Source organism: Stigmatopora nigra, chromosome 9 (genome assembly GCF_051989575.1).
Source record: "Stigmatopora nigra isolate UIUO_SnigA chromosome 9, RoL_Snig_1.1, whole genome shotgun sequence".
Taxonomy (NCBI): domain Eukaryota; kingdom Metazoa; phylum Chordata; class Actinopteri; order Syngnathiformes; family Syngnathidae; genus Stigmatopora; species Stigmatopora nigra.
The window spans coordinates 3,529,789-3,548,755 of NC_135516.1; the positions used below are offsets into that span (position 1 = coordinate 3,529,789).

Consider the following 18,967-nt stretch of genomic DNA (forward strand, 5'->3'; position numbering starts at 1 on the left):
GAAAACATTTTTTAAAATTATTTTGGTACATAATAGTGAATCCCAGACAACTATTAACACAACTATTCTCCCCAGCTAGGTTATTTTAGCATTAGCAATCCAGGATGACATTTCGATACTACAGTTACAATAGAATTGCATGCTCAAAATTCACTAAACTTAACTGGGGTTTACCTTTGGCCAATGTTCAGCATACGGTCCTAGTTAAATTAAGAACCATTTTCCATCTATCCAATTTCAAAACTGCTTGTCCTTGTCAGAGTCGTGGGGTGCTGAAGTCAATACAGCTGACTTTGGGCTAAAGTCAGACTAAACCCTAAACTGATCTACAGTCAGAAATCAGACAACCATTGGCACTCACAATCACACCGCCACTAAATCGGAATCAATCGCATGCTGCCTTATTGAAAAAAAAGTCTCCATATACCGTACTTTCACAACTATAAGGCGCACCGCATTATAAGGTGCACCCTCAATGAATGACCTTTTTTCCATATATCAGGCGCGTATTATAAGGTCCACTGTATTAAAAGGTGCACTGTATTATAAGGCGCACTGTCTATTTTGGAGAATATTTAAGACTGTTAAGTGCGCCTTATAGTCGTGAAAATACGGTACGTAATTGCTATTGACTTCCAGGTATGAAGCACTCACTACACAGTCACCTCTAAAGCCAGCCATTGTTGATGTTTTGGATTTTTTTGTATAAAATCTTGCAGTGGGGGAGGAGCTATATGATGGAAGATTTTGTAAACTAAGATGGCATCTGCATATTTAACAGTATTGTTTCAGTTCAGGCGTTTGTGTTTTTTTTTAAATATCCGACTGTGGTGTTTTTTTGTTTTTGGTTTTCTGTTTTTTCCATATATAAGGCGCACTGGATTATAAGGCGCACTGTCTATTTTGGAGAAAATTTAAGACTTTTAAGTGCGCCTTACAGTCGTGAAAATACGGTACTGCTGTTTCAAAAAATAGATTTGAAATGAGAGATAGTGAGGCTTTGAAGGGGTTATCATATTATATGGCATTGTCTAAAATAAATAAAGCACAATAAAGTACACCTACATTACAATTTACCATTTAGAAAAAAAATTAACTAAGTATTTTTTAAATCTGTCACAATATCTTTAACTTGGTGTTATTAGTGGCAATGGCGACATTTCAAAGCAGATTTAAAAGTATATTTAGAATCCAGTTGCAGGTGTTTATTTTTATAATAGCAGTAAGACAAGTCACATTTATTTATATAGGATATAATTAGAACAAATGTATTGAATCGCTTTAACAAACCGTTGCGATATTCCCGCATCTGAAACTCCAAAATAAGAACGAAAAAGCGCTACAGTGAAAAATATATGAAATGCAGATGAATATCTATTTTAGGTGAGTAAAAAAAGAAATTGTTCTCTAAAGTAAGATAGTTATTGTCTATATTTTCAATTGGCTTTGTCGTCATCATCAACAACAAAAGCCTAATTGTCATCATACCCAGAACTGCGTATGACGAAATTCGTAGTGCTTCTCCATATGGTGCGTTTTCTCGGCAAAAGACCCAAAAAAGTGATAATTTCGGACTCATAATTTGGCATTCTGCCCTTATGGCAGTGGCGGGCCAAGAGGGCCTTCAAGGCCTAAGAAATATCTGAATCATATACAGTCGAACCTTCTGATACGACCGCCTCGCCGTACGACATTCTTGTCTTACGACGAAAATATCGATCGAATAATTCGCCCGAGATACGAACAAAATTTCATGATGCAACCAAGCCAGGTGGCCATGTCTTTTTTGCATCTCTTTCGTGCATAAAACATTTCTACGACCACTGGGCGGACTTTGCATTTCCCCACCCGCCAGCTTTTTCCCCCCATGTTGATCTACATTTACATTCCAGGTAAACAATATTACTATGGATCATCAGAGTTCTGCAAAGAAAAAGCGTTGACAATGGACACGAAATGCGAAATAATTGAAAAATGAGTGGGGCTCGCTAGGCAATATGTCAACCATTTCCACCATCATTAAGCAGAAGGACGCATCAAGACATTTGCCTTGATTATCGACGAGGAAAGTTAAATCCCCCAGCAAGTTTTCAACTGCGATGAAACTGGTCTTTTTTGGGAAAAAGATGCCCAGGCGGATATTCATCGTGGCAGAGAAGAAAGCATTTTGTCCATCAAAAAAAAGGTGAAAATAATGAACAATCAAAAGGACAAGACAGACATGGACAAAAACCAGGTAAGGTGTGGCAAAGTAAAGTGTGGCCACGAGAGGTTTGTTCCCCTGATTGCCGTGTGGGCAGGCAGGGTTCGAATCTCGTTGGACGATGAACCATTCTGCCATTAAAAAAGACTAAGTCATTCATTCTTCCTTAAATAAAAGCACCAAATGACCATGTATAGGCGGGCCGCCTCATGGTATAGTGGATCAGTCACCTGCCTGCCATGTGGGAGGCGAGGGTTCACGTCCCTTGTGCTGAAAAAAATGACCAAGTCTTTATTTTAATTAAAAAAGGATCATCCATTTAATTAACTACATAGTGTAGTGATCAGTCACATGACAGCGGGATTCGAACCCCAGCTGCCCACACAGCAGTCAGGTGAACGAACCTCTACGCCACAAATTGGCCACACTTTACTTTGTCATTATTGGAATGTCTTGACTACAAATATATAGAAACAACCAGAGGCGGGCTATCAGGGCCTTCAAGTCCTTCTCTGCTGGCCTAAGAAATATCTGAATCTTATATTATATTTTGTCCATCAGTACTTATTAAATAATTCCAAATTGTCTGTAAGCTTCCTTTTATTGCTTTTCCCCCTGGCTGCACTGCTTACAAATTGCATTTGGACTCCAAAGGAAGATGGAGTGGTACAACAGAAGTGGACACAGGGGGGCACTCTTGACCTTTTTCCATGTCTTACTCAGTTCAGTGTGGTGCGTTCAACTACTTTGTGTACTTTAAAATGCTCTCACGTTATTGATCTACTTCATATTGAAAGCATAGCCTAAAATCTATTGACAGTTTGGAGTATAAAATCAACCAAATATGCATGCTCGTAGAATCTCATTTTCTGAACTGCTTTATCCCCACTAGGGCTTGGGGTGCTCGAGCCTGTCCCAGCTGACTTTGGCCCAGGGGCGGTGGACATGGAAATCCAGATCATAATTATTGAATTATTGCTTTTATCATTATACAAGTATGATGAAATTTAAAGCTTTCACACGAAGTGCGCAAATAACAACAACAAACAGACAAATAAATATTCAATAAGCAATACATTAAAAAAGAAGTACTAGTTAGCATAATATGTAGTCACAACATAAATAAGAAGGGAAGTGCATAAATAACAACAAACAGATAAATAATCAATAAATAATAATAAACTGTAAATAAATACAGTCAACAAAATAAATAAGTGGTAGTCCCCAAAATAAATGTGATAATAACATAAATAAGGCACAAAGTTACAAAGAAAGAAAGTCAAAATGGTAACCATCAGCCAAACACTCTTTGAATTTATTTCCATGAGAGCAAAGTAATAATCAACATCATAAGTTACTATATAAAGTCAAAGTGGCGCCCCGGGAGCCAAATCTGGCCCGCCGCATCATGAGTGCCCGACTTTCTGTTTTAGGATCAAATTAAAATGAAGAGTATAGATGTATATTAAATTTCCTGATTTCCCCCTTTTATATCAATAATTGTAAATGTTTAATCCTTTTTTTCAGGTTTTAGTTCAAAAATCATTTATTAAAATCTAAAAATATATTTTAAAAAGTTAAAATAAACATTGTTTTAGATCAATAAAAAAACTGAACATTCAGCGCTTTTAATCCAGTTCTTTTAATCCATTTATTAAAAAAAACTTTAAATATTATATCTAAATCTAGTCTAGCCCACATAAAATCAAGTTGACGTTAAAGTAGCTTGCGAAGCAACCCGATTCTGACACCCTTGATATAAAGCATTTACTGTGTTGTACACAACCATATAGACTATGTATATATATATATACTGTATTTTCTCACATACAAGCCGAATTTGTAAGAAAAAAATGATTGAATCAAGAGTACAGCTTATATCTGCCCAAGACATGCTAGTCTATTTCACCAGTAGATATTGGCAAAGTAACATTTACTATTTGTTGGTTATATTCTGTTTTGCAGTAAGAAAACAACCATTACTGGATGACTTAATTTCTTTTGATAGAGGCTCAGTGGCGTGAGTGGTTAACGCGTCGGCCTCACATTTCTGGGGCCCTGCGTTCAAATCCACGTCAGTTCACCTGTGTGGAGTTTGCATGTTCTCTCCATACCTGCGTGGTTTTTCTCCGGGTACTCCAGTTTCCTCCCACATTCCAAAAACGCGACTCTAATGAGGATAAGGCGGTTCAGAAAATGAAATGCCGCGCCCACAAGGAGTTATAGATGGAGCATAACAGCTGTCAAGCTTTAGCCTGGAACTAGTGAAAAGGTTAGCACTATTAATATACACATGCATGCACATGTACACACAAGCACACACAAACACAGGGAATTTATCTTTTGAATCGCTTATAGTACTGCAATATAATTTATATATGCCATGTTTTAATTCACCACAATTTAGTGTGTTATTTTGATATGTCATTTACAAAACATTATCACGGCCAGGTCTGGAACAAGTCCTCTACTATTTATACATTAGTGTCTGTAGAGGGTAGGTGAAGGACTGTCAGGGGGAAGTTTGCTGCAGTCTCTGTCGGGAGTTTTGGGTCAGCCATCGGATAGCCGTTGATGTGTGAGGAAATTGCTGTACAAAGTCAAAAGTGTTCTGTAGCTCTTGTTTCTTCTCCCGGCTCTTCAAACCGCTCAAAGACGATATACTATCGTGACTCAGACCTTCTTAACACGACTGAAGAATTTCACGGCTGGATTTAAACAGCAGGCACATATTTGGAGACTGAAATGCCAGTTGGCAGAGCAGTTGGAGTTATTCTTAATGGAGGCAGAGGCTAACTGAATCTGGGGAGCGTTGAATCTTTGCAGAATTTGGATTTGGTCTGTATGAATGTAGCAAGGAATTATGGTCTTTGTTTAAATTGGATTGTATGTGTATATTTTTTGTCTACTGGAAATAATTAGTGTCTCTACATCAGGGGGATTCAATACTGGATTCCGATTGGATTTGAGAAGGAAACAAACAATATATCGAGACCAGATGATCCTGAACACATTGCTGGTGGTTCTGACGGACCTTGCCGCCCAACTGCTTGGGAGCATTTCATTCCGTCGGCACTTCCACCTCATGTTGTCTGGGACTCTCTTGTTCGGGCCAGTGCTCAGTCTCTGGGTGTCCCAGCACAGTGTCTTTGCCAAAAGAAGCCACTTCCTGTACAGGTGAGCCATTTTCCTGTTTACTTCAGTGTGCTGGACTGCGATATGAATGCCTTGGTTGATTTACTGCTTGGATTTATAACATGTGTTCATAGATTAGATTGGATTTGATCACATTAGATCAGACTAGATCACACTAGATCAGACTAGATCACATTAGATCAGACTAGATCACATTAGATCAGACTAGATCACATTAGATCAGACTAGATCACATTAGATCAGACTAGATCACATTAGATCAGACTAGATCACATTAGATCTGACTAGATCACATTCAATCAGACTAGATCAAAATAGATCAGGTGAGATCACACTAGATTGGACTAGATCACATTAGATCTGAGCAGATCAGACTAGATCACATTAGACTAGATCACATTAGATTAGACCAGATCACATTAGACTAATCACATTAGATCAGACTAGATCACATTAAAACAGACTAGATCACATTAGATCAGACTAGATCACATTAGATCAGACTAGATCACATTCAATCAGACTAGATCACAATAGATCAGACGAGATCACACTAGATCGGACTAGATCACATTAGATCTGAGCAGATCAGACTAGATCACATTAGACTAGATCACATTAGATTAGACCAGATCACATTAGATTAGACTAGATCACATTAGACTAGATCACATTAGATTAGACGAGATCGCATTAGATCAGACTAGATCACATGAGATCTGAGCAGATCAGATTAGATCAAATCATATTAGATGAGATTAGATCAGACTAGTTCACATTAGATCTGGGCAGATTAGATTAGACAGATATTTAGATTAGATTAGATGAAACTTTATTCCCATACTCAGGAAATTCACTTTGTTGCAGTAGCAGGAAGATGAAAACACAAACACGGGAAAATACATTGTTGACCTAAATGAAAATAAAGATAAATACAAGTAAATAAATAAATAAGAATTGAAGCTGTCCATGTATTACCCCGATTTTGTGGACTGGGATGGTTACAGAAATACTTGGTTATGTTGTTCCTTTGGTCAATTCTGGCATACATATCCTTTGACTAGTTGCACTCCAATCACAATTACTATAACCCCTGAAGACCAATTTGCAATCCCAATTTACCCCCAAATGTAGCGGATGTCATTTTAGCAGTTCAATAAACATCACCAATCATAGGGAACATGTTGAGGGGCAGAGGAAATATTTGAAGATTGAACCTTAGAGGGAGATGTACTTAGTGGTGGTCCAAGACCAAATGACAGAATGGGTGAGATTACCGGATTACTACTCTGTAATTTGATGCTTTCAAATAATGACAAATAACACTCCACTATCCAAGAATGAATGTAAGTTTTGTTGTTGATCTGGCTCAAAATCATTCCGGCCCTAATGTTAATGCCACCACGTTGAAGTGGATCCGATTCAATATGTAAATAAATTAAGCAGCACAATCAAATCCAAATCAAGGTATATGTAAAACATTGAATAAGTCATCATTTACATGGAGCGTGGTGTTAAAAAAACATGGTTTCAATCTAATGTATAAAATGTTTTAGCAACAAATTGATTTAAAAAAAAATACTAAGTCTGAGTGCACAATATCTTATTAAATGAGTCAAAAGGCCTTGAGTCAAATCGGGCAGTCCTAAATCGACAATTTTCACGTCATTGTCCAAAGAATTTGTCATGATTTACACCCATTGTTTCCAGTGATGGGGATTTGTATGGGCTTAACTAACTAGATATCTACCTTGCTGGACTGTAGAGACTAGTAGTTTATTAAAATGATTGTTAGCTAAGAATTGTGTCTTTGTTCCAGGATGTTTTTGAGATCTGGTTGGGGATGGACATGCATCTTTGTTGGCTCATTTGTCTTCCTACTGTCCTTCTGCACCCGTCGTTCTTTCTCACTGTCCTTCCGTCATTTGTCTCGGCTTGGAGTCGCCGGTGGACTTTGGTTTGCCTTCCGCAAACTTCTTGACATTCTCGAGAACGCTACTGGCAGCTGCTATGAGCCCTTACCGGGCAGCTCGGAGATCAACAACAGTCAGCCTCTGTTGGTGTTACGAGAAGGTGAGAGCAAGGCAGAATGCCTCAGAGCTGGGATGCTGTGGAGAGGATACGAGGTTTCAGAGGACGTCTTCCTCCTGTGTCTGTGCTGCCTGTTGCTTGCTGAGGAGACAGCTGTTTTTGGGCCATACCTGAGCCTCGGTGGATTTTCTGATGCCCCGCTGAGGATTATCTTCCTGTTCTGCGTTCTCCTGCTCAGCCTCTGGCTATTCCTGCTTCTCTGTCTCCTTGCCTACTTTCCTCAGTTCCCCACCCAGCTGCTAGGAGGCGCTCTAGGTTGTTTAAGTTGGAGGGGATTGTATCAAGGGTGGTACTGCCAAAGTCCCTGCTGGTATTGCCCTGGAAGACCTGGACTTGGAATCCTCAAAAACTAAGACTGATATGGCACACAGATGTTGGAGTAATAGCATACAGTATAACCAAGTTCCATTTGGTGATGCTTTATTAGCGTGTATATGGTTGCTATACATTAAAGGGTTTTGAAGTAGAATGGTCACAAAAAGGTAAGACAAAATGCTACAACAAGTACTCAAGATTGACAAGTAGGGTGGATTCTAAACAAAATTGCTATTCTATAGCATTATGGAATAATCCCTCGAATATCGTGGTTAATGGAGACTAGACATAGCCACGAAAAATCGTGAAGTAGGGTCAACCCTATTAAAAGAATTTTCTTCAGTGCTGAGTCCGAGTAGCAAGAGTGGCTTCCGCTTATGAGTTTCAACGTGTATTTTCACATTTTTTTGAACTTAAAAAATATATATAATTCATAGCAGAAAAATGGCAAAGTAGTTAATTCACATTACGTGAAGTCATGATAATCGAGAGATTACTGTATTCTGCACAAATTTACCTCAATAGAGCAATTTGTTTCATTATGAATTATTGTTGTGAAATGTACCAATGTTAGTATAAACATACATACCAACATCGTCAAAAAACTTCGAAGCATGTTTGAAAAAAAATGTATAGCCGTTAATTTTCAAAAAAAATACTGATTACCCCAGCACACCCCCTCATCGTAAATGATGCAGCAATAAGACACTTTAAGTGTTTTTATTGATCAAACATTTCAAAAAAGATATATTTATACACACTTTACAAAAAAGTATCCCCCATGAACAAAAAAAGCAGTGACATTGGAGCCTTAACTTAGCTGGGACTTTCTGAATCCATCATAGAAGCAGAGAATAATGGCTGCCCCTGATGATTTGCTGCAACTAAAGCTGTCGCCTCCACACGAGAAACATTTTTAGTTACTTTAATATTACAATAAGTAGGATAATGTCTCCCACAAATGGATTGGGTGTTCATTGCTGATAACATCAGGCAAATTTAGGTAATGATGTCACATAATGGGTTACCTCAGAATTATTTCAGGAAAAATGAAATTAAAAAAGAAAAGTAAAATAAAGCCCCATCCTGGAGTGAATATAATTTTGCATCGATCTGAGGGTGACCACTACAGCATGTATCAATACAACAGCAGATGTACAAATGTGTGTACAGCTACAACAAATTAGACAAGGTGACCTCAGCACTCAGTGCCCAACCTACCTACACACACACAACAGTATGAGAGGTAAAGTCACTCATTATGGGACTCTGAATTTTACCAACATGGTAAACAATAAAATCAATGTATACTTACACTATGTGATGAACCTTCATAGCTGTACATAGGGTTAGACCAATCAGAGACAAGTATGGAGATCATGAACAACTATGAGGAGATTTTGAGTCAAGTTTGGAGAGGGAATCATGGACTAATTGACTTTATCAAAAAGCAATGGTATTGTCGAGTCAAAGGAGTCTAATGGTTCCCAGTGACAGTCCATTAAGGCATCATAGAGTTCTTCGCTGCGCTGAACAATATCTGTGTTCCACTGTTCCACATCACATTCTTGGAATGGCACTATAAAACCAAGGAATATGAAACATAATGTGCTATGAGAATAAAAACACTTGACAGAGTATTAAACTTCATCCTAAAAACGAACGTAATGATCCTACCATCTTTTCATCACCAGCATTGAACCGCACTTTTCGAACTATACAGTGCACCTGACAATAATCCGAATTTTGTTGCCAATTATGAACTACAATGGTCTATAAACCATGAGTGTCCTGATTGCATGACAGAATAATCCCATTAAAAGACATTCAGCAAGATAGCCTGTAAAAATCCACAATTTTGCACCGACTACAGTAAACATCATAATTGAATTTACGCCCCAATTAAAATCATCAGAAAACCCTGGTTTTCCTTTAATAAAGCAAAGCACACTGCAAACCAAACCTGCAATTGTGGGCCACTGATTTAGAGGAAGATTATTGGTCAGGCCAATATTTTTGCAATCTGATGTATATCGGTATCGTCCATTTTTTAAAAAAATCCTTTAATATATATACAGGTAGAATAAATAATTTTGTCTTTGTCCTTTCTTTTGTGTGATTAAATTAAGTTCTATGAAGTTCAGGGCTTGAATAATTAAACTAATTTTTAGACTTTTAGTGAAAAAGAAAATAATCTGCAAAAATATTGGATATCGGCCTTCTTTAACCATTAATGATTGGTATCGCTCAATCACAAATTGGGAGGACTTTGTATAAATGGAATATGGATGAATGTATGAAAAACAATTGTATCCTAGGATTAATTTGACAAATGCACAAAACTGAAATATTGAGTCAATGTGTTTAAAATGTAAAAAAAAAGGTGCAATGTACTTGTAACTGTAAACAATAGATAAATGAATAAATGTTTCAAGGGTTCATGCACAGGAAAAGTGTGAGACGAGTTATTTTTACCTTCTGAATTATCCTCACCATCGCCATTGTCTTCTTGGCCCTGCACAAAACCAATGAAAATCCAGGTAAGGAAAAAGTACATTATAACCCATTTCATAATGTAATAATCAGTTGAACTTAGCCTATATTATATTTTGTAAACTCACATTAAGCGAATGCGATGAAGGCTGGTGATTTAAAATCTTACATACCTGCATTTCTCCTGTTACATCAAAAGATGGTGGAGGTACACCAATGGGAGGTGGTGGCACCATAGGGTTGGGTGGGGGGTATCCGTAGTGGCCATAGTTGTAGTTGTAGCTACTGTTATACCCGCTATTGTATCCGCTGTTGTACCCGCTATTGTATCCACTATTGTAGCCTCCGTATTGATCGTAGTTCCCCCACTGAGAGTAGTAACCTTGACCCTCTCCATTGGGATTCCCATAATAATTGGTTGACGTTTGATTGTAGCTGCTTTGGTAATTCTGACTCTGGTTCACCCAAGTGCTTGTCTTCTGGCTGCAGAGCAGATAAGAAAAATCATTAGAAGACAAGTGCTAGTTGTGTGGTAATAAATTCGATGAATACAAACAAGTGGGGAAAATATCTCACATCCAATAACAGTACAGAAAAAAAATCAAACAAAGGATGTAAGAAAAGGCGACTTTAAAACAATAACCTTTCTCAGCTTTGGGTTTTAAAGCTCGAAGACAGTTTCTTACCTTTTTGCCACAGCCAAACTGAGTCGCAATGATTTTCCCCCAAGCATTGTGCCCTGGCATTCCTCGATAGCCTTCTTCTGCTCACTTTCTTCGCCAAACTTGACAAAGCCGTATCCTCTGCAAGCAAACAAGTGTCAGAACTACTCGGGATGCCCCATCACCAATCCATACTTTTTATTTAAAAGCAAGTTGTATTGAGAATAGTATATGATGGGTATTATTATGGTAGAACTGAAACTTGTGGTTTTACTTTTAACATGAAGTAGCATCACTTGAATTGTGAGTTGCTCTTGCTTAGCCTATATGGGGAAAACAATAGTTTTAGCATAAGACGTCAAGAAAACATTTCTTCAGGCTTGTGGAAAAAAAGGATGTAACAAGGTATCGAGGATTCTTGCGTTGTTATCCAGAAGCTACAAGACACCAGAAGTAATTTTGTACATCATTGTGTAAAGATCCCCTTCCTGATTTTTTTTTTTAAATAAATTGTTCAGCTTTTCATAGGACCATGTGGGTTTGCATTTTGTTTTCCTTTAATGGGGGAAAATATATAAATTTGGATCAATATACAAATGTAATAAAATTCACTTATTCACTGCCCTGGATGAAGACACACGGTTGAGTCCAAAGCGGGGAAAAATAGGTCATCAGGTTGCAGAACATTCCCTATTTGGCCTTAAAAAAAAACAAAATGGCTTACCCCAGGAAATGAGAATGGCCACCGAAGTACAAACGTTTTAATTATGCCTTAAAAAGTACTTTTACATACTGGCATTTAACAGACTTTGCACTGACTATGAAGGCATTGGAACATGGAAAGGGCTGCCTTCCTCAATGTGTTTTCTTTAATGTCTTTTTTGTCGCATAAGTGTCTTCAAGCAGCACCTTGTCCTTTAGATTGGCCTATCACATTGGTATTACATGTTAATTGGTTGGTATCCATTACGACCTGGTCATCCCAGAAGTGGAACTGTATCTCTCCCCCTTATATTTTTATGTCTTACTTGTTATTGATTCTTGACAAAAATATTGAAATTTATATCTTTATGTTTGAAAGCTGAAATGTGGCGAAAGGTTGAAAAGTTCCAAGGGGCTGAATACCTGCAAGGCACTACTGTATGTAACAGCCAGGTGACATACATATTGAATGGAGTTGCACTACAGGTTGCACTGGTAAAGGCCTAAAGTGGGAGCGCCACAACCGGCTTCTTGGACCAATGACCTTAAAAAGGGCTTGGTGTCACCAGTACTCGGCCAACCAGCACTCGGCACACGAGTACCCGGCCAACCAGTACCCGGCCAACCAGTACCCGGCCAACCAGTACCCGGCCAACCAGTACCCGGCCAACCAGTACCCGGCCAACCAGTACCCGGCCAACCAGTACGCGGCCAACCAGTACGCGGCCAACCAGTACGCGGCCAACCAGTACGCGGCCAACCAGTACGCGGCCAACCAGTACGCGGCCAATCAGTACGCGGCCAACCAGTACGCGGCCAACCAGTACTCGGCCAACCAGTACTCGGCCAACCAGTACTCGGCCAACCAGTACTCGGCCAACCAGTACTCGGCCAACCAGTACTCGGCCAACCAGTACTCGGCCAACCAGTACTCGGCCAACCAGTACTCGGCCAACCGGTACTCGGCCAACCAGTACTCGGCCAACCAGTACGCGGCCAGTAAAGCCTTCAAAAAGACCAGTGGGGGTGACCGAGGCCTGGGAGATGACTATATGAGCTGAGAGAAAGGGGGCCAGCTAAATCTTAAGCAATAACCTGGCTTACTCAGTGCGCTGACAGCCATATTTATTGGATGAAAAGTGCAACAGTATATGCATGCGTAGTTGCCGCAGTGTTGATAGATTTAACAGTACCAGTTGATGTTTGTTTGATTTTCTGATAGCGATTTGACATCCCACGTAACATTGGCTGTCCCTTCTTAAAGAGGACTGAGTATAGCTAAGCAACACAGACTTTAATTCTGTCATTTCATTAAAATGAAATTACCAACATGGTACAAATTACTTTGCTCAATGTGAATCATTGGTAACATTAAATAAATCTATCTATTGCATGGTAAATTTAAAAGGGGAGGTAATTTTGACGGACAGAGTTTATCGCGGTCACATATTGTGGACCATTAGGAATGCTACATTAGGGCTAATGGTGAAAGACAATGTTGCTATGATCTGATGGATCTTCTCCGAGACGTAATCTCCGCGGTTCAAAGGTGCCGCTTATAATAATAAATATAAATATGAAGTCACAGGTTTAGAGAATTTATAAGCACTGCAAAATATTGGAACAAACAGTCCACTTCGTAAATTTTAAGTTAGTTATCCCCACGAAAATGTATTATCCCGATAGGCCTACTTTGTAATGGTAAATTCCTAGTATAACACCCTTCTCTAACATACACACTCGAAAAGAAGATAGCATAGCTATTAAAGGAATTGGTTGGTGAACAGTAAGTCGGCTATGATAAGTCGAGGCTTGGCATAGAGCGATGAAGAAACAGAATGTTTTTTTTAGATATTTCCACATAAAATCGGTGTTGCATGTTGCAAACGCTTGTCACTGGATCCATCATATCAAGATGACCATGGATGCTGCAAGCTGGAGCTATGTGATTGTTTCCGTTCTTATGTTAAGGTTCTTAATCTGTAGGTTCGTTGTCAAATCCTGAATCACTTGCAAAAATTGCAATCTGCACAAGAACCAGACCAAAAAAGTCTGTACAAAACCAAATGATGGACAGTTTTGCTGTGAATGCACCCAACCACATCTTGATGTGAATTTTATGAAATAACAGCTGGAATTCAGAACCCTAATTTCATACTGATAATTTGATTGGAAACCCAAAGCACAACAAGGTGGGTCTCAAAAAATCTGCCAAAATCCCCCAACAAAGAGTTAGTTAAGCAAAAAAACTACTGACAGTGAACAAGTGAGACTATCATTCGAAAAGAAATAAATCAGGAAGGGGGCAATAACAGTTTTTGTATATAAAAATACAATGCACAAAATATGAGGACAAATTTTGTTCAAATGGAGTCGCTCTTATGTCCGACTGAGCGCTGATGTACTATACCTGGAGCAGCCTTGTTGGTCTGTAACTACTTTGGCTCCCTTGCAGGAGGGAAAGCTCTTAAAGACTTCATGGAGTTGGCCGTCAGTCACCTCAGTGGGCAAGTCACCCACAAACACTGAGAACTCCGGCCTTAGAGAGGTAGGAGACAGAATCCAATATTCATATTTCATCTCTTGTTATCCAATACACTCACAGACTATAATGTCAAAGAGGTTCCATAAATTTGAGGACTATGATGCAAATCGTTTTTTTTTTATAGCTCAAAACGCCCGTGGAGATTAAAATCTAAACATCACTGCAACAAATCAATACTTGGTAAGTGACAATACTAATAAGATCATAGCGTACAGCTCTGGTGTATTATATATTATACAAATTGTATACTTTTACATCAATGTCTTATTATAGTTTTTCTCTAAGCATTATGAATTGCAGTATTTGTGTATATTTTTTGGTCTTTTTATTTAGTTAATGAATTAATGTCTGACGCTGCCTTTTGTTTATTCAGATTTTTTTAAGCCAAATGTATGCATTACTCCAATGAGAGATACATTATGAAATATACTGCTGATTTTGACAGTGTTTGTTAATACTGAGCAACTATTGGAATAGCAGATAAATTTGTAGAAATTTCATTTTGTTGATGCAATATAATCAAGTACAATGATCACTGGCATGGACGCATGCTTAATCATACATGTTTAGCAATAATCTATGTGTTTTTAAGGGTACAGTTTTGAAATCATGTATTTGGAAGGGTTCAAATGACAGCATATTTTGAGATTTTAGATTGGGGTATACTTAGTTTCAATTAATATTAATAAAAGGCAATTATTTCAAAAAACGACGGGGTATCAATATCAGTTTTTGCTGCCTTTTGAAATCAGGCCATGACTTTACATATACATATGTATTGGAATTCATCTACATTTTTTTCCTGTATAAATTCTTGCAGAAAGTGACAAATCATGAACCAACAAAAATGAACAAAGGTGCTTAGGATCTCTCAGACTTACCCTGGCTCAGGACGTTTTCCGTAGGTGGCAAAGTTTATCTTAAACTTCCGTGGCTGCAAATGGGAAGATAAAAAAAACACGTAAGTAAACCACACTCTCTGTAAAGTCTTGTAGTATAGGACTGATATGGCTGGGAATAAAAAGAAACGTTATTATGGTTATTTGAGTTTACATACCTCTTCCACACAGACCAGCCTTTAGCCCACTCCTCAGTTAGTTGCTACCAGAGAGTCTATTCACCAGCTTCACACAAAGTTCATTCATGTACAAGCAGCCTCTCAGCAGCAGGTACAGTCCAGAGGCAAGCAGAGCCCACTGGCTTGGCCCGCTCACAGGACCAACAGTTATTTTTTTAGCAATAGCTCCAAGCACCACTAAACACTACTATTTTCTGAATTACTACTTAACTTACAGTCAATGCACACACTAGGGTGAATGGTAAACAAGTGCCAAAATGTAAAAATTCACACGTACTTCAAAATATGTAATATTTGCCTACAGAAGAGGATATACAATGGAGCCCCATATAATTGCAGTTTGGAACCTGCAGATTCACTTATGAAAGGATGGTACTATTTTTTTTTTATTAAAAAAAAAGAAAAGTTTATTTTCTATTTGGGGCTGACCAAATCTTAGTTGCTGTTCATCAGCAATTTTCAATGGGCGTCAATTATTTGTTGAATTTGGCTATTCTGACATTATAAATGATCCACTGTATTACATAAACACTATAACACGGTCCTAAATAGATTAATCTCTTCTTACAAAAAGCATCAATCACTACATATGACTTTATCAAGCAGTACTTTGATTCTATCATAATGAAATGACTAATTATGCTCCATAATCCCCATTCAAGTATGACAATAATGTAAAACTTGATTACATACAGACTATAACTGCAGAAAAGAGGAAGGTCAGTAATATTCAAATACACAATGGTGAAAGTGCTACATTCTCCATATATGTGTATGAGTTAAAAAGTAAGCAAATTGGAATGAGGACGTACCGGGTTTGATCCAGGAACCAGTTTTCCATTGAGTCTTTGAACACACCGGTCAACACTTTCTTCATCAGCGAGCTCCACAAAGCAGTATCCCGCAGAACCGCTGCGTAACAAAACACATGTTAGGGATAAGTGGAAAAAATGTAATTTGAAATGATATTGGGTGCAAAACTAAATTTCAATACCATTTTTATGTGTCTATAATGCGCAAAATTTTGTACCAAAAAGTTGAAGCTAAATTTGGGTGCGCGTTATACACAAATCCTGGTGAAACACTGCCCCATACCGCTGAAAAAGTCCCCTATGCAGCCATTATGTCAAATGGGACACGTAGAACCTGTCTTTGTCTGCCGGTTGGCTAGAATCAACCCTTTTTTTTTTTTTTTTTTTTACAAAAGCCAACTCTTTCCAAATAGCCTAGGCAAGTTTATAGGACAGTATAGAATAGTATAGTATAGTATAGGGTTGTAAAAAGAAAAAAAGTTATTCCAGGGAAACAAGTTTGCCCAAGGAGCACTATCCTTCCTCAAGAAGAATGGAATACAGTGTTCCCTCGCTACTTCGCGGTTCAGCTACCGCGGACTCAGAGCTTCGCGGATTTTTTTTTGAATTAAAAAAAAAATACAAATATTACATTGAGACAACATATTTTACAGTGTTTTTGTTATAACATGAATTGCACTCTCTCTACCCGTATTCTATATGGTGTACTGTATACAAGGGGGTAAAAAAGAAATTCAAAAAAATTGGGAATTAAATTCAAATTAAGCATTTTAGAAGGGGAACCCCTACTTCGCGGAAATTCACATATCGCGGGTGGTCCCGCTCCCGATTAACCGCGATGACCACGGGAACACTGTACATTGTTTGGTGAATCTGATGATGATCAATCAGACTTTGAATTATTCAAAATGTTATGATGATTAATTACTTTAAGGATGTAAAATTGTAAATTCCATTTGAGAAGTGTTCATATTGGTAGTAGATTGTTTTACTAGGTTTCCATACCAAATGTCGTGAATAAATGTTTTGTCATGGCGACATGTTCAGCATTTACCAGGTCTGGTGCAAACCTTGGTGTGAGCTGAGAAAAACTAATCTAAAAAAATTATACCAATTTGTAGTCAAAAATTATGGGTGTGCGTTATACTCTCTATTATAATAAATAATAAATATGGTTACTGGAGCCAATCCCAGCTGTCTCCAGGCCATTCAGTGTCCAATCAGCCTACCATGTTTTGAGGAACGGAGTACCCGGAGGAAACCCACGCAGGAGATCATGAAAACTCCAGACAGATGGACATGACCTGGATTTGAACCCAGGACCCAAGAGCTGTGAGGCCGATACGCTAACCACTCAATCTTGTCATATTAAATTTAATAGAATCCTGCACCAATTGTAATATCGGCAATATCATATAATTTTCCATTGGATTTATCTGTTAATTGTCCATTAGTGATTTACACCACTGAAGGACGTACTCCTTTTATGTAACATACCCTGTTAACTTGTGAGTGATTATTTTGACTCCGCACGGCGACTCCCCCATCGCACCAAAGGCCTGTTTGACAAAGTTCTCGTCCATGTATGGGTCCAACTAAAACAGAGATAAAACAAAAACATTAATGTTAGAAAAAGAAATCCTAATATTATGCAAAAACATATTTTCATTACAAAGCACAGCAAAATTCGAATCGCCATGGTCAGTGTATTAATAACGATAGCGACACATTTAAAGTCGTATAGAGAAGATTAAAAACGTATTGTACATAATTCTACTTGAGGGATTAGGTGTATTTAAATAACTAGAAATAAAAATTATAAACGAAAGTGCATTTGGATGAATTCGCGTGTGCGTTTGTAACTAGCTCCACTTACTACTAAGCTAATGAAACAAAATGAAATAACTTCAAACATACATCACCCATCCATAGACTCGTCTGTCTGTTAAACATCTTAACACGGATGAGAAATATCTTGAGGGTCAAAAACAGCTTTTTACGCTTCGAGAACTTAATGTTCTCCTTACGATGCTAAGCTAGCACTTTCGGTTATTATTTACTTCTTTTTGGGAGTGTGAGAAATAATGTACAATAGATTTTAATACTGCCACCTAGAGTATTGGAGCAGAATGAACTATTCGCACTTCTCGAATGAGGCTTTCATTTCATTACTATGAATATAAATTCATTGTCGTCATTGTGTGTTCTGAACATAGTGGTAGTGCAATGTTAAATTTTAATATATCAAGTTTACTGTTGGCATATCTTAATTGCCTTAATTGCCACTTGGTATGTGTGTGCGTGAATTTTTGTCCATCTCCTTGTACCCTGCAATTGGCTGGCCACCAATTCAGGGTGTCCCCCGCCTCTGGCCCAAAATCAGCTGGGATAGGCTCAAGCACCCCCAACCTAGTGAGGATAAAGCGAACTACTAAAAGGTCTTATTTATCAAACATATGAGCAACCTCTAAAAAGAGAACCGGACACCCCTTTTAGTTCTGCATTAGCCACACTATTACAAAAATGTCCATAATGATGCTGCAATATTTTAATATCACATTAGTACTGGGAAAGTAAATGATGAGGGCTGACTTTCTGTTTTAGGATCAAAGTAAAATGAAGAGTACAGCTGTATATTAAATTTCCTGATTTTCCCCCTTTTAAATCAATAATTGTCATTTTTAATCCATTTTTTCTGTTTTTAGTTCAAAAATCATTGTGTGAAATCCAAAAATATAATTTAAAAAAAGCTAAAATAAACTTTGTTTTAGACCTATAAAAACTGCACATTCAAGGCTTTTAATGTAGTCCTTTTGATACATTTATTTAAAAAAATCTAAATATTATGTCTAAAATGGTCCAGCCCACGTGAAATCAAGTTGACGTTAAAACGGCCCACGAACCAACCCA

At 38.0% G+C, this 18,967-nt stretch overlaps 2 protein-coding genes across 2 annotated transcripts; one reads left to right on the top strand and one right to left on the bottom strand.

Moving 5' to 3' along the window:
• Window positions 1–5,198: 5,198 nt before the first annotated feature.
• Window positions 5,199–9,434, top strand: fitm1l (fat storage inducing transmembrane protein 1, like). Its single transcript, XM_077724640.1, has 2 exons — window positions 5,199–5,380; window positions 7,179–9,434. Exons 1-2 carry the CDS (start codon window positions 5,202–5,204, stop codon window positions 7,801–7,803), a joined length of 804 nt encoding a protein of 267 aa, XP_077580766.1. The 5' UTR covers window positions 5,199–5,201; the 3' UTR covers window positions 7,804–9,434.
• trnau1apb (tRNA selenocysteine 1 associated protein 1b) lies at window positions 8,471–18,132 on the bottom strand. Its single transcript, XM_077724639.1, has 9 exons — window positions 17,975–18,132; window positions 17,555–17,652; window positions 16,058–16,157; window positions 15,049–15,101; window positions 14,033–14,161; window positions 10,945–11,061; window positions 10,432–10,741; window positions 10,241–10,280; window positions 8,471–9,344 (listed from the first exon to the last, which is right to left on the bottom strand). The coding sequence occupies exons 1-9, from the start codon at window positions 18,008–18,010 to the stop codon at window positions 9,196–9,198; spliced, it is 1,032 nt and encodes a 343-aa protein (XP_077580765.1). The 5' UTR covers window positions 18,011–18,132; the 3' UTR covers window positions 8,471–9,195.
• Window positions 18,133–18,967: the final 835 nt, after the last annotated feature.